General features: G+C 47.8%; 2 protein-coding genes across 2 annotated transcripts in view; one reads left to right on the top strand and one right to left on the bottom strand.

The window, feature by feature from the left end:
• LOC115864984 (R3H and coiled-coil domain-containing protein 1) overlaps window positions 1-3,572 on the bottom strand; it is a 19,725-nt gene extending 16,153 nt beyond the window's left edge. The window contains exons 1-2 of the mRNA XM_060301416.1: window positions 3,518-3,572; window positions 1,095-1,149 (exon numbers count right to left, since the gene is read on the bottom strand). Of these exons, the coding sequence (XP_060157399.1) occupies window positions 1,095-1,149; window positions 3,518-3,572 (110 nt within the window). The remainder of the gene's footprint in view (window positions 1-1,094; window positions 1,150-3,517) is intronic.
• Window positions 718-22,109, top strand: part of LOC115864894 (lysyl oxidase homolog 2) — a 102,412-nt gene continuing 81,020 nt past the window's right edge. The window contains exon 1 of the mRNA XM_030879021.2: window positions 718-844. The gene's annotated coding sequence lies outside the window, so the exon portion shown is untranslated. The remainder of the gene's footprint in view (window positions 845-22,109) is intronic.

Genomic DNA, 22,109 nt, shown 5'->3' with positions numbered 1-22,109 from the left:
ACCCTTAGCTGTATCGGGTTCAGGCCCCTGACCGCAGGGCTTGCTAACCCTGGCCCTGCCAGGTGGGGAAGGACCTTAGAGGTCACTGAATCCAAAGCCTTTAATTTACAAAGGAGAAAACGGATTCTCAGAGGAGAGAGAGGCTCGATCTGCTGGAAGAAAGGGGGCTGTTTGTAGTCACCTCCGGAAACTGCTTTGCCCGTAAAGGAGAAACCCAGGAGAGGTAGATGAAAGTATCTGAACTCTTTCAGTCATCAGTTTTTATTGAGCGTCTACTACGTGCCAGTCAGTGCTGGGCTTTCTGGATACGGAGATGGGTTAGGCACGAGCCCTATTGCTGGTGGATAAGAACACCGAAGGGTTAAATTCCGGGAGCTCGGCGGGGGGGCGGGATGGCGGGTGGGGGCGTGTAGAGGAATCTCCCAGAGGAAAAGCCCTCTCCCTAGCTTCTCAGGCTCCGGAAACCTGGGCGAGAAAAGCCTGGGAAGGGCTGCGCCGCTGGCACGCAGCCTCCCCCGCACAGCCCCTCAGGCCAGGGGAGCTGCTGCTCTCGAATTACAACAAAAGGGGCAGGAGGCCGCGCCTGCTGCGGTGGCCGCCTTCAGGGAAGGGGGTGGGTCCGGGGAGGGGTTTGCGGTCCGACGCTGGTTAAAAGTACCGGGAAAAGGGTTGGAGAGCGACACCAGCCCGCGGCTTCCTAAACTTGGAGGTCGGTTTCTCCAACGGCCGGAGAAGTCGGCTCGCCCCCTCAGCTCAGGAAAGGGGCTCCGCGGCGACGGGCGCAGAGAGGGGCCGTCGTGGAGAGCCTGGCCCCAGTCGAACGAGTGCGCACCCCTGCTGACAAGTAAGAGCGCTGCCTGCGCCTCCCTCTCCCCACGGCGGTTCGCGGGAAAGCGGGGGTCCCGGTGGGGTCTCCAGGCGCCGCTCCCCGCGGGCCGCCTCTCAGCAGTGCTTGGGGTTCCCGGGAGCTGAGAGGCGGCACACAGAGCGAAGGCTCCTTGCTCGGAGACGCGAGGACGTGCAGGCTAACAGGTCCCGCTCCCGACTCGGGCGGACCCACCCAGCCCCACCTCGCCTGAATCCGGAGAGCTCACGCAGCAGGGGCGCCCCCGGGAGCTGGGCGCTCGGTTCCTGGCTCGCCAGGGGCGCCTGCGACCAGACAGGACAGAGTCAGACGAGACCCACTGCGTGCTAGGTGCCTAGGAGGGTGCACCGTGGAGCCGCGGACACCGGGGGCTGCGCTGGTGCCAGGAGTTCTGGCTTTTGAGGATGCGGAGCGCGCGGGGGACGGGGGCGCACTGGGGTGTCCCCGGAGCTGTGGCTTTGGGGATGTGGAGCGCATGGGGCTGGGGGGTGGGGGTGGGGAGTGAGGGCTAGTGAACGAAGGAAAGCCCTGAGTCCGGTGGACGGAGAGGCGCGGTCCGCACCTCAGGTATTCACTCCTGGCTGGTCAGGGTACCAGGAAACCTCTCCCGCCAATTATCAAGGGGAGGCCCTGGAGTAGGAAAGAGCCAGCACAAGCTAACCCACGGATGGTCTACGCAGGATCGCCCCGGGGCTAATCCTGGTCTTAACGCGGACACTCCTTCTGCCCTCAGTGCCCGCAACTTTTACGCAGGCGCTTTGAACACCGCGCTTCCGCCGCCTCCGCACCCCCCAACCCGCCGCCCAGCCAACCCCCCATCTGGAGCCCTCTGGAGTAGCTGCCTGCCAGAGGTGTCGCTGTAAATCAGCACCGAAATAGAAATGATTGGAAGAAACAGGCGAGATTCCTACTTCGTCATCCCTCACCCAGCCCCGGGAAAGACCACCAAAAATCAGCGAGGGTGGGGCGAGGGGACGCTGCGAAACACCACTGGGGAGGGGACTGAACTTCTCCTGGCTAGGAAACCTCGAGTCCTGATGAGAGGAGAGAGAGGAATGAAAGTCAGAAACATGCCCCAAATTAATTTCGTCCCCTGAAGTCTTGGAACTGCGGAGATCTTCAAATCAGTCCAAGGGATTCTTTTTGCGGAAAGGGAAAAGTGCTGAAGTGGAGACTCGAATCCGTGTCCCCTCCTCCAGGCCCCGCTCCTACCCCGCCGCTAGCCTGTCTGTCCCAGACCCCCAAAAGGCCGTTCGTCACCCTTGGTGGAATTATTTCGTTATTTATGGTGTATTGTGTACTTAATGGTCGGGGATGGGGCTTAGGACGGAGTCGAAGTGCTCATTTCCCTGGTCAGTTCCCAGATGAACGACTGACTCCCTGGACTCTCCCTTAGCTAAATTATTCATCTCTCGCCCCCCCCCTTTGTCCTGTTCCCCTTCCTGGTCCCTAGTATCTGTCCCTGGAGTGAGCAGCAAACCCATGTGTGTGCCTCTCCGTGACTTTGTGCTAAAAAGTGATTTGGTCTAAGGACACTTAGCCATTAAGTGGCAAAGTTGAATAGGAAACTTAAGCCTGAAGACAAAGCGTCCACTTGATGTTACAGGTTGGCTGACATTTTGGTGCATGGCAGACGGGAGAGGCTACGAAAATGTTTTCATCTATCTCCTTTACAGCTCGGCTCCTTGCCTGGCCTCTCCTGGCCTTTTCCCAAATTCTTGTCCTCTGACCCCTGGCTGACCAGTGTACAAGGGGCCTTGTGAATGAGGCAGATTTTCTGTGCTTCTGGTGGTGACCATTAGTGAAGCTTTCTAGTGTCCTAGAAAATTCTACACTGTTTATTTAAACATCATTTTTTTATTCGGAAACATTTCAAATATAAACAATAGTAGGGAGAAGGCCCCCCATATACGTCGCACTCAGCTTCAACAGTTATTGACATTTTGCCACGCTTGCCTCATCTACCCCTTTCTTATTTCCTTTTCAGGGAAGTATTTTAAAGCAAATCCGAGACATAAAATCATTTCATTCTTACATATTTCAGCGTGACCTCTAAAAATATTAAATAACCATTATGCCGTTAATATACTTAAGAAAATTAACAATCATTCTTTGGTATCATCTAATACCTAGTCCAAAAAAATTCAAATTTTTCCCCCCAGTTTTCCCCCAGATGTCTTTTTACAGTTGACCGGAGTTCTGTTGATTTGTATAATTTATGTTCATCGTATGTTATTCTTTGCAAACCACTTTTCTGTCCACCGTGTTATTTGATTCTTACAACTTCCCACTAAAGAGCGAGGTGGGTTTTGTTGAATTCACGCTATAGTTGAGTAGACTGGCCAACAGATAAGCTGTCCAGATGGCACAGTTGGTGACTGGCCTAGCCAGGACTTGACCCAGCATCCTTAGTCCTGGGCAGTGGTGGTTCTGTTTCTCAGCGCTGCTCAAGGAACATAAGTTGTGCTCTGACGTGTTCATCCTGGCTCTGGCTTCATCCTGGGCTTACCACTTCCTATACACCTGCTATCAGAAATCCCAGTGTAAATACTGAGTACTTGGCCATTTGGTGCTAGAGGTAAATCAGCTGCAAAGTCAGGAAGCCTGGGCTTATTTCCCAGCTTCTTGTAAAACTGTAGGAAAGCAACTCACCTCTCGAGAACTCAGGGTGGCCCTCTCTGAGGTAGGAGCCGTCATCCTTCTCCATTCTCTGGCTCCTAGTTCTGAAAGTAGGGTGAGCGAAATGACTGGAGTTGGAATTCCTGGAAGAGACAAAGGGCTCAGAAAGAAATCTCACTGAGAACAATTACCCCTCACTGATCATTGCCCAAGTATTCTGGCAGCTGGCATCTTTAGTTGGAGGCAGCTGAAATTCTATGGCAGAGGAGAGCCTCCCCTCTGAGGTTCTTCATTTATGGACAGCTTTGTTTATTCTGCCGTTGTCTGATGAGGATATAGGACACCAGAACTTTTTACTTTTAGCATTTTTACTACTTGTGTTTATTTGCTTTGGAAAGGGGTGATAACGAAGTCATTTTTACATCTTATTAATGAGACTCATGAATTGGAATTCTCCTTTCTTGGCTGGCGGTGTGGGAAAAAGGAATCTCTTATTTCTTGATGCCTAGATTTTCTGCTCTCATGTTCATTGCCCTGAAATAGACATGGAATGAACAGACCTTCCACAAAACAGCCAGTTAGGGAGAGAGAAACTGGTTGCTCCAAACCCATTATTCAACCGTAGGAGCTCCAAAGTGACAAAGCATTACCCTTTAACCACACCATCCTCTGGCATCCATGAATTCTTGTCCCCCTCAGCTAACAGGCTGTCTTCATGGGGGTAGAATTTCTAGGTGATTCCATGTCAGCAGCTGCTGTGGCTTTCTTCCTGTTACAGTTTTGGGAGCTTTAGGAGGTATAGTTTCCCTCTCCTGGGGTTGCCTGGGTTCAGAAGGACAGCTTGTAATGACTATTGTTCATTTCCCTCTGGAGAAGGGCATTGTGGTCAGTCTGCATGTCAGTGTCACACAGTCCCTCCTGTACTCCAGACCCGGGGGCCACGAGACCTCAGATGAAGTAGCCACAGCCTGTCCTGCTCCAGGTCCATAGAACCAGCAGGACTGGCAATCGTGGGCCAGCAAAAGGAAAGCCAACTTGATGCCCAGAGAGACAGATCCGCAACAATGCACTCCTTACCTCCTCAGTCTCTGCCCTGTCTAGGTTGAAGCGAGTCTTCAGACCTTCTCATCCTACTCATTCGAGCTGTCCTCCTGCAGGAGGTGTGTGTGACCCGCCAGGAGCACAGCCCAGCCAGGTGTGCTGGCCCATCTTCCCCCACCACCAGCATCAGAGATGTCTTTAGGCACCAGAACCAGCCTTTCAGAATAGGCACTTGCTCGAGGGTGATAAAGCATGATGGTGACAGTTCAGATAAGATGTCCATCCAGAGTTTTAAAAACCCTTTTGCACTTCCCTTGGCAGAAAGAGTGTACCCAGGTAAGTGTGTGTGGTACATATGGGTGTAGAGTGAGAACGAAGTCAGCACATGATGAGGATGTGATTAGGATCACAGTTAATAAGTTCTCCTTGCCCAAGGCTTTTTGATTCCTTCACTTGAAACACCTATAGTATTATAATATTGTACGCGAATGATGATACATTTTCTTTTTAGTTTTTTCGTGTCGGAACTTGATAGACAAGCAGACACAGCTGTACCCAGGGCTGTCCCATGGCAATGGCTCCCATATGTCTTTTCTGATGCGTCGCCAACATGATGCTAAGAGCATCTTCTGAAAAAATAATGCCACTTTCCTATACAGCGTATGCCTTATGAGAAGATAACTTTTGTCGACGACTTGCGAACAGCTCTCATTTGCTCCGTTTCTTTGTTCTTCTTGAACTTGGGTCCATGAACACCCCCCACCTCCAGCCTCGTCCCTGGGGCGCTACGGATGTCCCGAGATAAACATAGCACAGCTTTCCAGAGTGCCTGCATGACTCATGACCTAGTAAGGCGGATAGTTTCCTAAACACAAATATAAATCTCTTCTAAAACAAACACAAATATAAATTTGAGTAAAGTACCTTTTTAAAGGACCTGTCTCCCCAGAATAACAGACGTAAGTAAAACAGCACCAAGCCTAAGTATACGACACTGGATGAACTTTCATACGACACTGGATGAACTTTCATTTCGTTTTATGGTGGTGAACTATACCTAACATAACACTCACCGTTTTAACCGTTTTTAAGTGCACAGTTCAGTGGTGTTACATACATTCACACTGTTGTGCAACCATCACTACCGTCTGTTCCAGGATTTTTTCATCTTCCAAAAATGAAACTCTGCACCCACTGAACACTGACCCTCCATTCTCCCACCACCTTGGCAAGCCCCATTCTACTTTCTGTCTCTATGATTTTGATAACTCTAAATACCTCATATAAATGGAATCATACACTGTCTTTTTGTGACTCGCTTATTGCACTTAATATCTCGTCTTCAACTTTGTCTATGTTGTAGTGTATGTCCGAATTTCCTTCCTTTTTAAGGCTGAGTGATATCCCATCGTGTGTATGTACCACATTTTGTTTATTCGTTCATCTGTCCACTTGGGTTGCTTCCACTTTTGGCTATCGGAAATACGCTGCTATGAATGTAGATGTACAAATACCTGTTCTGGATGAACTTTTACAAGATGAACGTACCCTTGTAACAAGCACCTAGATCAAGAATAGGACATTACCCAGAGGGCACGGAATTAAAGGCAAAGCAGGAGATTCCAAATACATTTCATGCCCGCATGGGGCTGCTTCCATTACACCTCAGGGTCTTGGGAGTGGATGTTCATTTTGTCTACCGTGAGATGGTTTAGAAGAGATTTTTGAAAAACACAATTTATAATCTTAGAGGCAGCAAGATTAGTTGTGAGATTTAAGCAACCTCTTTCCTTAAAATGTTTAGGGAAGATAATACAACATATTTGGGATTTGCAGTTGCAGCTATATTAGGACATCACCACTAAGTATTATTCTTCCAGGCTCTCCCTGGGCTGAAGAGGTTTGCATCCACCTGGAGAACTCCTACTCTTTTGTCAGCTTCTGCTGGATCATGAGTTTCTTTCTTTTTTTCTTTTTTTTTTTCTTTTGGCCTTGCCACACGGCTTGTGGGATCTCAGTTCCCCGACTAGGGATTGAACCTGGGCCACGGCAGTGAAAGCCTGGAATCCTAACCACTAAGCCACCAGGGAACTCCCTGGATCACAAGTTTCAAGCCATGAATGAAAACTTCTGTGGCCACGTCCTGCCTTCCTGCTCTCCTTTCCTTCCTTCCTCCTTCCCTTCCTGCCTGGTGCTCTCTCTTAACTAAAATGATTTATGAGTGACTTTCTAGTTGCCAGACACTCTGCCAGTCTCTGTAAGAGACAAAAATGAGTAAGACATGATATTTGACTTGTGCATTTAAAAATAAATCATCAGTCAAGAATGATATTCTGATGCCTGGCAACCAACTCCATGGTGCCTACCTGGTGCCAACAGCAGCCTCAGAGCAGAGCCAAAGAATGTGGTGTGGAGTTTGGGAAGACAGCCCATCAGGTGATCTGGAATTGCTCCAGCATGCCCATAACCAAATTGTAAGAATAATTTTAAAAAACTTGTAAGCTGCCTTGAGTTCAGATGGTCTGTCTGAGAGCACTCAAGTAAACGTGAGGTTTAGGGACCATTGTAATGATTTAAGAAGAAAAAACTAAAATTCAGACGTCCATGAAACGCCATGAGTTCTCTTATCCTTTTCACTGTTAATTTTCTTCAATTGATATTCCCCAGGTGTTTTTTCTTCAGGAGGCTCTCAAAGCCACACCCACCTCCCCACCCCACTATCAACCCCCTATGTCATCTGTTATCCCAACGTCATGATGTTGCAACGTCATGGTACCCCAGCATCTTCTTTGCCTGGAGAGTTGCTAGTTTCCTAACTGGACTCTTTTCCCTTGGTCTTAACCCGTGGGAAGCCATCCTTTATCCAGTAGGCACAGGGATCTTTCTAGAGCAGAGGTTGGTAAACTTTTTCTCTAAGAGCCAGATAGCCAATATTTCAGACTTAATGGGTCCGTACGATCTTTGTCACAACTTGGCTGTTTTAGTGGGAAAGCAGCCACAGACAAGAAATGAGCATGGCTGTGTTCCAATAAAAGTTTATTTCTAAAAACTTCACAGATTTGGCCCAAGGGCTGTCGTTCACTGACTCCTGCTTTCAATCACAAATCTGCCCCCCTTGCCCTCCCGACGATAGGTATATCGTCGCTCCACATCCCCAAAAGGAAAACTCAACATTTGTTGGCATGATATTCAAGTCTCCTCATGGCCCTAAGCTTGCTTCTCCAAGCTCACCTCTTCCACCTCTCCTCACCCCACCCACTCTGCCAGCCCTTCCACTTTGCATCTTGCAACTCTGAACCCCACACAGGTCTCAGAACATCCTGTGTTATTTCAGACCTGCCTGGAATCATCTCCCTTCCCCACCAGGGACCTGTCAAACTCCTACTTCCCTTCGAAACCTGCCCAGGTGTCAACTCTCTAAATGTTCCTCATCTCTAATTGTAATCACTGCCTTCCCAGTTCTATTTCTGTACCTATTTCTGTACTCTTTTTACATCTCTAAATATACTGTGAACTCCTAGAGGGCAGAACCCTCAGAACCCTCAGGGCAGAAAGTCAGATTCATCTTTGAATTCCAGTGCCTAATACAATGCTTGCCATGTAACAGATGCTTAGTAAGTAGATACTACTAAACTGAAGTGTCAGTTAAATAGATTATTTTTTAATAGCTTGAGATATAATTCACATACTATACAGTTCACCCATTTAAAGTGTTCGATTCAATGGATGTTGGTATATTCACAGATATGTGCAACCATCACAAAGAGAAACCTGTATACTTTAGCCATTGCCTCTTCCTCCTCCCCTCCCCCTACTCCCATCACTAAACAGACACTCATCTACTTTCTGTCTCTACATTGCCAATTCTGGATTTTTTTTTTTTTTTTGCGGTACGCGGGCCTCTCACTGTTGTGGCCTCTCCCGTTGAGGAGCACAGGCTCCGGATGCGCAGGCTCAGCGGCCAGGGCCCACGGGCCCAGCCGCTCCGCGGCATGTGGGATCTTCTCGGACCGGGGCACGAACCCGTCGGCAGGCAGACTCTCAACCACTGCGCCACCAGGGAAGCCCTGGATATTTTATATAAAGGAATTATGTGATATATGGCCTTTTTTGTCTCGCTTCTTTAATTCATATGATGTTTTGAAGTTTCACCCATGTAGTGGCATGTATTCACACTGCATTCCTTTTTATGACCCAATAATACTCCATTGTGAGGATACACCACGTTTTGTTTATCTGTTCACTGTTGGTGGTCATCTGGGTTGTTTCTACCTTTTGGTGATAATGAACAGCACTGTTATGAATACTTGTGTACAAATTTCTGGTTGAACATTTGGTTTCAATCCTTTTGGGTATATAAGTAGGAGTGGAATTGCTGGATCATATGATAATACTTTGTATAAAATTTTGAGGAACTGTCAAACTGTTTTCCACAGTGGCTGCACCATTTTATATTCCATCCAGCACTGTATGAGGCTGCCAATTTCTCCACATCTTCACCAACGCCTACTTTTCCCCACTTCAAAAAAAAAATTATAGCCACGCTAGTGTGTGTGAAGAGGTATCTCATTGTGGTTTTAATTTGCATTTCCCTAATGACTAATGATTTCAAGCATGTTTTCATGTGCTTGTCAGTTATTTGTATGTCTTCTTTGGGGAAATGTCTATTCAAGTCCTATGCCCATTTTTAAATTGGGACTGCTTGTCTTTTGTTATTGAATTTTAAGGGTTTTTATATATCCTGGATACTAGACCTTTGTCAGATATACGATTTACAAATATTTTGTCCCATCTGTGGGTTGTCTTTTCACTTTCTTGATTTTTTTTTTTTCTCGGTTCACATCACATTTACTCAACATTTATTCTGTGCTGGGCTCAGGGGATCCAGAGACCTATCTGCCCTCCAAGGGATTCACCGTCTTAGGAGAGAGACAGATATGCAAACAAAATTAAAAAAAAATTGATCACTACACCCTTTTTGCTACCCCCACTGCTGCTGCTCTAGTTCATCTGGATAGTGTCTTTTCTTTCTTTCTTTCTTTTTTTTTTTTTTTGTGCTACGCGGGCCTCTCACTGCTGTGGTCTCTCCCGCTGCGGAGCACAGGCTCCGGACGCGCAGGCTCAGCGGCCATGGCTCACGGGCCCAGCCGCTCCGCGGCATGTGGGATCTTCCCGGACCGGGGCACGAACCCGTGTCCCCTGCATCGGCAGGCGGACTCTCAACCACTGCGCCACCAGAGAAGCCCTGGATAGTGTCTTTTGATGCAAAAAAGTTTGTAATTTTTATGAAGTCCAATATAGGTATTTTTCAATTTGTTACCTATGCTTTTGGTGTCGTATCTTAGAAGCCATTGCCAAACCCAACGTCATGAATATTTACTGCTGTGTTTTATTCTAAGAGTTTTCAAATTTCAGCTTTTATATTTAGGTCTTTGGTCCATTTTGAATTAATTTTTGTAAATGGTGGGAGGTAAGGGTCCAACTTCTTTCTTTTACATGTGGCTATGCAGTTACTCCAGCATTATTTTTTGAAAAGACTATTCTTTCCCCATTGAATGGTCTTGGTACCCTTGTCCAAATCAATTGATCGTAGATATATGAGTTTATCACCGGACTCTCAGTTCTAGTCCATTGATCTATATGCCTGTATCTTTGTGCCAGTATCACCCTGTCTTGATTACCATTGCTTTGTAGCACCTTTTGAAATCGGGAAGTGTGAGTCCTCCCACTTTGTTCTCCTTTCTCAGAGTTGTCTTGGCTGTTCTGGGTCCCTTACAATTCCGTATGACTTTTAGAATCAGCTTGTCAATTTCCATGGAAAAGTCAGTTGGGATTCTGGTAAGGATTGTGATGAATCTGTAGATCAATTTATATTCTCATCTTAACAATATTAAGTCTTCCAATCCGTGAACATGGAATTTGAAAAATTTATTTAAATCCTCTTTAATTTCTTTCAACAATGTTTTATCATTCACTGAGTATAAATTTTGCATGTCTTTTGTTAAGTTTATTCCTAAGTATTTTATTCTTTTTGATGCTACTGTGAATGGCATTATTTTCTTAATTTAATTTTTGGATTGTTCTTTGAAGGTGTGTCCACACAGTTAATCTTTGTATATTGATCTGGCATCCTATAACCTTGCTGAATTCTTTTATCAGTTCTAATAGTCTTTTAATATATTCCTTAGGATTTTTTATATATACATATGAGTAGATGCTTAAACACAGAGTTGAAACTAGTGGATGTCATGATAAGGAAAGTGGAGGCACCCTGTAATTGCCAGTGGGAGCCATGCCGTGTTTGGAGATGCAATAAAATATTAGAATCATTCTAGGAGGAGGTCCAGAAAAGGCTTGTGATCAGCACCAGTGACATGGGTCAGCTCCAAACATAGCTGAGAAAGTCTGCCTCCTCAGTAAAAGCAAGAACTTGAAGCTCTCTGTGTATATGCCACTACTCTGTGGATGTCAGTATCTTTTTTTTTAAATTTATTGATTTTTTTTTTACTTTTGGCTGTGTTGGGTCTTCGTTGCTGCGCGTGGGCTTTCTCTAGTCGCAGCGAGCAGGGGCTACTCTTCGTTGCGGTGCGTGGGCTTCTCGTTGTGGTGGCTTCTCTTGTTGCGGAGCACGGGCTCTAGGCGCGCCGGCTTCAGTAGTTGTGGCACACGGGCTCAGCAGTTGTGGCTTGAAGGTTCTAGAGCGCAGGCTCAGTAGTTGTGGCGCACGGGCTTAGTTGCTCCGCGGCATGTGGGATCTTCCCTGACCGGGGCTTGAACCCGTGTCCCCTGCATCAGCAGGCAGATTCTTAACCACTGCGCCACCAGGGAAGCCCCTGGATGTCAGTATCTTGACACAGTACCAGCTGGCATCGTGGGCTGAGCCTGGCCAGTTTTGGTGAGGTGACAGTTGTTACCTGCTGCTATCACTCACTGGGCTTCTGGAAGGGCTTCCAATGCTTCTATGGACAGCTGAATCCCACATCATAGGCTCTTAACAAACTTTAGTACAGCACTCCTGCCCCCTCTCCTGGGTCACCAGACATTTCTAGACAAGCCAAAGATGTGGCCATGGCCTCTGTACCAGCTGCTCCTTCCTTCACTGGGCCCTGGGGTATATTTCTCATTGAAGGGGCTCAGGCCTGTTGGTTCAGGTTGCATTGCTTGGAAGGGAGCTTTGCCTGGAAGCTTCTGGAGATGCAGAAGGTGTCTAAAGCCATGGTTGAGTCCTGCTGTGACTAGCGCTCCCTGAGGCATGAAGGAAGCTAAATAGGGAGGGCTTGGGGAGGATGTCACTTAAGAACTGAGCTCCTTGGCCGTTTTGAGGATCCATCTCTTAGAACAGCTAGTTTGGGGAATTCCCTGGTGGCCCGGTGGTTAGGATTCTGTGCTTCCACTCTGCAGGTTCAATCCCTGGTTTGGGAACTAAGATCCCACAAGACACACTGCGTAGCCAAAAAAAAAAAAAAAAAAAATTAAAGAAAAGCTGGTTTGTACATTCCCTCCATCCCAGGACTCCCCCCACTTCCCCCCCGCCGTATGCTTCTCTTACCCCCAACTGTCTGAGCCCCTCTCTACCTCAGTGTCTGTGCCTGGACCAGCCCTCAACACCCCCTCTCCAGAGATTTGCATGCAGTGACCCCATCCCCAGCTACAGTTCCTCCCCTGGAAACAAGACAATGCAATGATTGGATTACTTGAAAAATTTGCACATCATTCTGGCCCCGAATTCTGTTCTCCTCCCCTGCCTGCCTTTTATGAATTTTAATATCACCTTCAAAGTGGCACAGAAATTTGGACCAATTTGGCTACTGACTGTTAGCTCTGAGAAACGGTGTGTCTGAGACTGTGTATGTGTTGGGGGTCAGGGAGGGGTGGGAGGATGGTTAAAACCTGTTACCCAAATGCCGTGTTAAAAGTGGTCGATGGGTGGGAATTCCCTGGTGGGCCAGTGGTTAGGACTCCAAGCTTCCATTGCAGGGGGCCTAGGGTTCGATCCCTGGTTGGGGATCCCACAAGACTCCTGGTGTGGCCAAAAAAAAAAAAGAGTGGCTGAAGAGTGGTTGATGGGTTAAGTGACACTCCTCCTGGAATTTTTCCAGGTTGTTGTGGATTTTATAACTATAATAGTTACCACTCATTGAACACGGCTGAGCCAGTCACTGACTGTCCTGGGCACTTGATATATTTTATGGAACCCACCAAAACAGGGGTCCCCAACCCCTGGGCCACCGACTGGTACCTGTTAGGAACCAGGCCGCACAGCAGGAGGTGAGCGGCAGGCGAGTGAGAGAAGCTTCACCTGTATTTACAGCCGCTCCCTATCGCTGGCATTACCGCCTGAGCTCCGCCTCCTGTCAGATCAGTGGTGGCATTAGATTCTCATAGGAGCACGAGCCCTACCGTGAACGGCACATGCGAGCGATCTAAGTTGCGTGCTCCTTATGAGAATCTAATGCCTGATGATCTGAGGTGGAGCTGAGGCAGTGATGCTAGAGCTGGGGAGCGGCCGCAAATACACATTATCATTAGCAGAGAGGTCTGACTGCACAGAGACCATAATAAATCAGTTGCTTGCAGACTCACATCAAAACCCTATCAGTGAGTGGCAAGTGAAAACAAGCTCAGGGCTCCCACTGATTCTGCATTATGGTGAGATGTATAATTATTTCATTATATATTACAATGTAATAATAATAGAAATAAAGTGCACAATAAATGTAATGTGCTTGAATCCTCCTGAAATCATTTCCCCCACCCCCAGTCTGTGGAAAAATTGTCTTCCATGAAACCGGTGCCTGGTGCCAAAAATGTTGGGGACCACTGCTGTAAAACCCTAAGACCCTTCTGTATTTGCAGAAGGCAGATTTGAACCTGGGACCACTCTCAGATGCCAGCACCATGTTCTTTCCATTACTATATGTTATCCTGTGGTCAAACCGTAGCTGCATTTTTTTAGGGCTTGGGGGGGTGGCTAATTTGAACCCGATGGGCATATCCGCCTCACTCTGCTTCCTCTACCTTCAAGCAGTAGCACTGATTTTGGATTTCCCCTGCCCCCTCTTTATGGGCTACAAGCTATAGAGATAAGATATGTCTCTTGGGGGCCCTGGGGACTTCCCTGGTGGCGTAGTGGTTAAGAATCTACCTGCCAATGCAGGGGACACGGGTTCGAGCCCTGGTCCGGGAAGATCCCACATACTGCGGAGCAACGAAGCCTGTGCACCACAACTACTGAGCCTGCGCTCTGGAGCCCACGAGTCACAACTACTGAGCCCGTATGCCACAAGCACTGAAGCCCGCGTGCCTAGAGCCCGTGCTCCGCAACAAGAGAAGCCACCGCAATGAGAAGCCCACGCACTGCAACAAAGAGTAGCCCCCGCTCACTGCAACTAGAGAAAGCCCGCGTGCAGCAACGAAGACCCAACACAGCCAAAAATAAATTTAAAATAAATAAAATTAAAAAAAAAAAGATGTGTCTCTTATAGACACTATATATTTATTTGGCTTTTGCTTTCCCATTCAATCTGAGAGTCTCCAGTGGCACATTTTAAAGTGTTTGAAATTGTACCTTCATCCTCCCCAGGAAACAGCCTGGTCAGAATGAGATTCCACCCAGAGGCAGTGATGGACTGTGGGGAACCCCAATCGGTCACAAAAAATTATGCCTGACAAAGGTCTCTTTCTGGAGGCTGAAAAAAATTCAGTTTTGTATGCCTACCTCTGGCCATTTCACCATGCCCTGAACATTCCCACTCTGTGGCCAGAAATAGACAGGACCAAGGTGGAATCTTTGGCCAGGGGTCAAATGGACCAGCCCTGGCCAAGCATGGTGTCAGAGTCTGCATTCTTGTCTGAGGTGGTTCAGAAGGGCCCCCTTGTCTCCACCCGCTTCCCTCATTCTCTGAGCACCAAACCCATCCACCCAAGACAGCCTTCCTCCACAAAGGAATGTGTTCCGTGTGCGGCCAGAAGCAGCATCCGACCACAGCTGGGGTAGCCTCTCCCGTGTGCTCTGGGCCGTGAATGAGGACCATTCATCACTCCTGCTGGCCGAGCAGGAATCCCCTGGCAGGCGGCAGGGGGCGGGTCTGATGGAGGAGAGAGCCCCCATCCCTCCCCTGACCCCGTAGCTGAATGCTGACATCTGGCAGAGACATCAAGGGGACCATTCTGTCTGGGTGAAAGAATCCAGCCGAGTTCTACGCTCCACTGTTCTATGACACTAAGCAAGTGGCTTTTGCAGCCAGGACCACTGCTCCTGGCTGGGGAGCCGCATGGTTGCTGATGCGATGTTTCTCATTTGGGTCAGCAGGCCAGTGACTGGGGGCTCCAGAGCACAAGATGTGGAGCAAGTGCTGGGCGGAAGGAATCATTTCCCTACCTACCAGGGCCCTCAGAAAGGGTGAGGCCAGTCACGCAAAGCTGGAGCCTGAGGGAGACCCGTTTTAGGAGGTTCCGTGCCCCAGACAGTCATGTTGGTGGGTGGATGGGAGGAGGTAAGGAGATCAACTTTTGGTCAGAGCAGTGCTTTTTGCTAAAAGCGCTAAATGCACAAATAGTGTAGAATTTTTACAATGTGTTTTCCCCCACTTATGCATGTCTTTGTTATTGACTAGGAAATAGTTGGTCATATTGGCCATTTTTTGACACTCAGGTGTCAGTGGTAAGAGGCCGAGGTCTGTCGTATTCTTTAAGAATGCATTGGGGTAGTCCAAAGCCACTTGGCTTTTCAGAAAATATTGTTGCACCGGCAAGTTCTACAACACAGAATGCCTTTTCTCAGGTAGACGATGAAGTCATTCGAATGGGATTGCTTTGGGGGGAAGAGAAACATTTGAGTAGCCCCAAGGAAATCTTGAGACCGAGAGATGTTTTTGGAGTAGGCCTTTGATATTCTTTCCCAAACAGAATAATTCAGCTGTCAAAAGAGCAGCTTAAGAAAAGGGCCCTGGCGACTTCCCTGGTGGCGCAGTGGTTAGGAATCCGCCTGCCAATGCAGGGGACATGGCTTCGAGCCTTGGTCCGGGAAGATCCCACATGCCGCGGAGCAACTAAGCCCGTGTGCCACAACTACTGAGCCTGTGCTCTAGAGCCCGTGAGCCACAACTACTGAGCCCGTATGCCACAACTACCAAAGCCCGCGTGCCTAGAGCCCGTGCTCCGCAACAAGAGAAGCCACCACAATGGGAAGCCCGCGCACCGCAACGAAGAGTAGCCCCCACTCGCCGCAACTAGAGAATGCCCGTGCGCAGCAACGAAGACCCAACGCAGCCAAAAATAAATAAGTAAATTTATTAAAAAAGAAAAGAAGGCAAAATATTTTAAAAAATTAAAAAGAAAAGGGCCCTGGAAATTCTAGTTATAGATTTTCTCCTTTTCCTTTTGGAGCCCTGTTGGGTCAAAATTAAGTATTTTCAAATAGTCATCCATTATCAGTGCCATGCCTGGAATCATAGAAATCAGTGTTTCTACAGACTTATGGTCACCAAGGGGGAGAGGGGATGGGGGAAGGATGGAGTGGGAGTTTGGGGTTAATAGATGCAAACTATTACATATAGAGTGGATAAACAACAAGGTCCTACGGTATAGCACAGGGAACTATATTTAATATCTTGGGATAAACCATAATGGCAAATAATATAAAAAAGAATGTGTATGTGTGTGTATAACTGAGTCACTTTGCTATACAGCAGAAATTAACACAACATTGTAAGTCAACTATATTTCAATAAAATGTAAAAATCAGTGTTTCTAGAACATACTGGAAAGTTCCAGGGGTGACATATATTTTGGAGTTAAAGATGTCCTCCAACAAGTGAGGTTTATCAGACAATTGAAGGAGCACTGTTCATGATGAACTGAGAAACTTGAGCAAGATACAGGCTTAGAACTCTTTCTCTCCCTCTGACCACACCCTCAGCCCCAACTCCCAGCAAGACCAAGAAAATTGACATCAGCCCTGCTTAAAAGTCTTATCTGCAGGCATCGCAGACTCCCTGGAGCCCACCCTCCCATGGAACTTGGCCCAATTTAGCACCTACAGAGTTTACATAGCACATGTGAACATGCTTTTTGATTTAGGTAACTAAACTTTTCTCCAATATCGTATATTCTTTGGAGCAAATGTCTATCTCTAGTCTTCAAGTAAGTTCTTGCAAGAGCTGGCTCCAGGAAGAACTGCCTAAGGTCATCCTCGGGAGTTCCCAGTTCCCCAAATAACACTTGGGGAAATCTGAAGTAGAAAATTAAATACAAGCACTTACATTATACAACTTAGCATCAACCGGAACTGTAGTTGGCACTTGAACAGCGTGACTCAAATCTACCAGGCAGCACCTGTTGGACCCCAAATATTTTACCTGATTTGGGGGGGGACCACCTACTATGGTTCAGGGACTTAAGAAACATGATCTCTGATTTTTGAAAGAGTCCTGAAATGAAGGTGTTTCTTGTTTCTTCCTTTAAAAAGTTGCTTTTGAGTACATATCGTTTCCATTTTACAGATGAAATACTGAGACTTAGAAAATCTAAGTGTGCCTGAGGTCACAGAGCTAAGAGGTGATAGAAGAGGGATCTGAACCTAGTTCTGTGTGACTCTAAACCCCTGGGCCACGCTGCTTAGTGGCAGTGGGAGGCGATGGCACGTGCAGCCCGTTCTTTGTGGAGGATGAATGTGCAAGCTGTCTGAAGGGGACGCTGAATGTAAGGGGTGCTCGAGGCCCTTGGGGAAGGTGAGCTGATTCTGGCTGATGGTTTTCAGGAATGCCTGGGATTTAAGTCCTGGGGACGTGAAGGAATTCTTTCCCCATGTCTCCCAGACACCCCCTGGGTGTCACAGGGCTTCTTGTCGGCAAAGCTTACACTAGTATCAACTGTGTGAACTCGTATCCTTAAATGGATTGAATTGAACGTAAGAATGTCCTCAACTGCTTAGCCAAGAGCCCAGTGAGAACGTATCGGGAGAGATAACTTACCACTTTCTGATAAGCCATGGTCACGGCTGATTCCTTCTAGCACTCTTATTCTTGTTAGTCAAATACTGAGGTCCTTGGGCATCTTGGCTTGACCCCTGTAATCATGACCCACTGCTCAGCTAAACCATGTGAAGAAGTAAGTCCATCTGCCGCAGTTCTTCCTGGACTTCACTGACATGCAGTTTTAACAGAAGACTCTGCGAGATCGGTCATCCTCTTGTGGAACTTTGCATGCCTGCAGAGGGTTGGTGAAACCTGGGCTTCGTTTGGTATGTGTGAACCCGCTACAGAAATGTTCTGCTGACCCAGTGGCTTGTGTTCAGGGTAGAGGATGTTCCTAGGGTTTCTGTGCTGGATGGTGATGCACCCTCACTGGCGTAGACTCTTGGGCTGTTGATGACCTTGGAGGTGTTCATAGGGTGAAAACTGAGGATAGATCTCCCCATCGTCTAAAAACTCTCCCAACTATGATATCAGTTAGATGTCTCCACCAGAATTGTTGATTTCTTTAGTGAAATCAAAATCTCTGACTGAGAACTGATAGAGCAGGTGTGAAGAGGGGAAATGGGACTTCCATCAATCCAAATGTCATCCAATGTCCAGAAGAATAGAGGGAGAATTTACCATATTTGTTTATGAATAGGCACCAGAAAAGGTAAGAGACATAGCACACTTCTGTTTGTTTGGGTTTTTTTTAAAATTAAAATTCAAGCTTTTCTTTGCTTTTGTTTTTAATCTTTTGGATCCTAGTACATTTCTTAATGGAACTCAAATCCTTTGACCCAAAGCAGTTTTCTCAAGGAAATTGGTCCTGGGCAGTGCTTGATATACCAGAATGCGCTTGCTCAGCGACAGAGATAAGAACAATTAGTCAGTAAAGGTAGCAGTTCTGGTATCTGGCTGCCTGGGTGCAAATCCCAGCTTGATTACTTTTGAGCTATAGCTTTTCTGTCCCTTGGGTTTCCCTCAGGGAAATACAGATGCTGACAGTACCTCCCTCAGAGGGTTGCCTGGAGCTGTTACCATCCGGTACAGCAGCCACGACCCCAGGGGACCACTGAGCATTTGAAATGTGTTAGTCCAAATTGCGATGTGCTGTCAGTGTAAAGTACACCCCAGAGTGCAAAGATTTAGTACAAGAATGCAAAATATCTCCTTAATAATTTTACATCGATTACATACGGAAATGATAATATATGGGATATATTGGGTTAAACAAAATATATCTTTAGCCTTAGTTTCTCCCATTTCATTTTACTTTTTTAATGTGGCTCTCAGAAAAGTTTAAATTACCTATGTGGTTTGAATTATGTTTCTATTGGGAAACGCTAGTCTAGACTAGAGGATTAAATGAGTTCATACCTGTAAAGCACTTTTCACACAGTCATTGATACAGAATGAGTAATCAATAAATATAGGATTTTTTAAAAATCTAACTTTCTCATTAACAGAATCCCACCTTCATTGCCAGTTCATGTGGTATCCAGGCTGTGGCATAAAAGCAGAGGTCATCCTTTTAGAATGGGGGAGGGGAGGGGGATTGAATACATAAATTAGGTATAGAATAAGAAAGTCTATACGTCCTAGGTGGGGGGAATTACGTGGAAGGGCTCACCACAGTCCTCGCATCATAAAACTACCAGGCCCCCAAAAGTAAAGCACATTTGCCTCCCAGCACCTTCTAAGATACTGTTCTGCTGAAAGATGGAGCCTCTTAAGCCGCAAGCCTTCCTTCTGCCCTCCTGTGGCCGGCGTCTCTTTGGAAATGGCCTCGGAGGGGCAGTGGAGTATGCCGGGGCTGCCTGTACACCTGGAGCAGGAGTTGACCAGCCCCTGTAGCCTCCTGAGCACAGCTGCAGGCGTTGTCGGAAGGGAGCCGAGAGGGCAGAGGTCGCTGGATCGGGCTTCTCAGAGGAAGTGGGACTTGAGGAATCCCTGTTCCCTGTGGGTTTGCCCTGTGGACCCTGCAGACACTGCAGGGCCCCCATTCTCCCCTCTGAGTAGCAGCAGTGCTCACTGCCTTGGGCCTTGATGGGCCCTTAGGCAGTGTCCAGCCCGGGTTTAGGGACTCATCCTTTTGGGCACACACTGGCGTGTGTCACGAGATGACACATCTCCCAGGAAATCAGCTGCTTTGGGCTGGGATCATGCCTCACTCTGCCTCTACTAGGTCCAACCTTATAACCCATGACTCTTGTCTAGACACAAGCATTGATTCCGTGTTGGGGTGAGATTTTATGATCCCAGGGGATCTTCACTTCCCATAAAGTACCCCATTGTCTGCCTACCCCCTTTACGACACAGAGTGCATTTCAGAGGCACTCAGGTCAGCAGATTTGAAGGGCATGTGGAAGGTCCACCTACTCACCAAAACCCTATTGCCCTTACTTCCAACATTGTACAATATGTAAAATTCAACTATTAAAATTCATATCTGGGCTTCCCTGGTGGCACAGCGGTTGAGAGTCCGCCTGCCGATGCAGGGGACACGGGTTCGTGCCCCGGTCCGGGAAGATCCCACATGCCGCGGAGCGGCTGGGCCCGTGAGCCATGGCCGCTGGGCCTGTGCGTCCGGGGCCTGTGCGTCCGGAGCCTGTGCTCTGCAACGGGAGAGGCCACAACAGTGAGAGGCCCATGTACAACAACAACAACAACAAAAAATATATATATATATATATAAATATATAAAACGTCCCTCCTTCTTACCCCTGGCACTCTCTTATGCCCTTATGCTACACTATTTTTTCATTATTCTGAAGCTTTTATCACTATCTAACATATTATTTTACTTATGCACTTTGTTTCTTGTTTATTGTCTGATTTTCTTCTTGATTGTAAGTCACAAATACAGTGATCTTTACTGAAAAAAAAAATTCATATCTAGGAATTCCCTGCGAAAACATAAAAGTTCCCTCTTCATAGAAAAGTCACAATTCTACTCCTTCATGTTTAAATTTCTTAATACAATAAATTAGTAAGGAATGGATTTCTCAGCTCTCTTTCCTGTGCAATTAGGTCAGAAGGAAAAGGCCGTTTTGATAAGGTGTAACGATTTGAATAGGAATTTATATTTATTCATTCAATTAATATTTGCTGAGTACCTACTGAGAACAAGGCTCAGGGGTTCAGAAGTGGCAGGAAGGAAAGAAGAAAACTAATGTGAATGAAGCCATGCTGTGTGCTAGGGATTTCCATGTTATCTCATTTAATCATCACATATACACCTGCAAAGAAGGTTATTTCCATGATCAGAAGAGGAAATCCAGGCTCCAAAAGTACCCCCAAATCTGTAGAGCTTGGAAGTGGTAAAGTCAGGATTCAGACCCTTATATTCTGACTCCAAGATACCCAACATCGTCTCTCCAGGGAACCAACGGTGCCAATAGGTACCAGGAGGAAGGGTTGCTGAGGGGCAAGAAGACCCATACAATGGAAGATGAGGGAGCCAAGGGCCTCCTCCAACCACTTCGCTTTTAATAGCCCTTTGACCTGTGATCAAAGCAGTAGAGCTTATTTTAAAACCATCCTGAGGATGGGTCTACTTTGAGTTATCCTACCCTGTTACCGTCCAACCGGTTTTTAATAAGCGCCCAACATGTGCCAGGCACCGTGCTAGGCCCAGGGCCCAGCCGAGACCCCCATCACCAACAGCACCGGCTCCGCGTGAGTGATGTGAGCAGAGAGGGGACATCCGCTCCCACGGAGCCTGGCCTGCTTCAAGGGGAGGCCGCGGGGCCTCAGGCGCCGGCTCCAGCGCGGCTGCAGCGGGGCCGGGAAGCCTAGGCGGCCGAGTCAGCACGGTCCCCGCTCAGGGACCCTGATCACCCAAAGCGCCCTCGCGGGCTCACGTGTGCCGCCCACCCCGGGCCGTGTGCGGCCGCAGCCTGGGCTTGAGGACACCCCGGCTCCGCGGCCGCCGGCGCTGGGAAGGGCGGGGAGTAGGGACGCAGAGCGCGGCGGCCGGATCGCGAAGGGGCTGCCAGCCCGGGGCCACTTGCCTGCTCCCGGGAGGGGCACCGGTCCCCGTCCCCGCAACCGGGGACACCCGGTGGGGCTCGGTTCTAAACCGGGTCATCGGGCTGCCAACAGTCTTGTCATGGGACGCGCTGCAGCGGGGGCCACAAGCAGGGGGACCACCTTGGACGGATTCCCCTCCAGGCCACTCTCGCCCCCCAGCAGCTGGAGTCTCCTGCCGAGAAAGTTCAAGTGCAGAAAGGAAACTGGAGCCTGGGAGGAGCTGGCGAGGCCTCTGGTCTGCAGCGGGTGGCAGCCCACCGCGGGACAGGGGTTCGGTGGGCATTTTGCTCTCCATCCTCCGCAGCTCTGCTTTGGACGTTGGCAATTTTTCCCTCCTGAGGGATGGGTGGATGCCAATGTGAAAAATGGATGTTACAGTGCAATAAGGGAAAGACATAGAATAGTAAGGGGATTTTAAAAAAACACGTAGAGATAATTTCCAAAAAAAAGAAATACGGGTGGCCAATAGAGCCTGAAGAAAAGAAAGGTCAACCTCACTAATAGCAAAAGAAACGTTGGTTACAACAGAATACCTCCCCCCCCCCCTTATCAGATGGAGAAAGGTCTGAAAGCATGGTCATAGCTAGAGTTTT

This window comes from Globicephala melas, chromosome 6, assembly GCF_963455315.2.
Source record: "Globicephala melas chromosome 6, mGloMel1.2, whole genome shotgun sequence".
In the NCBI taxonomy this organism is placed as follows: Eukaryota; Metazoa; Chordata; class Mammalia; order Artiodactyla; family Delphinidae; genus Globicephala; species Globicephala melas.
Note: the sequence above shows the minus strand (reverse complement) of the source record. Positions and strands in the feature narration are given on the sequence as shown.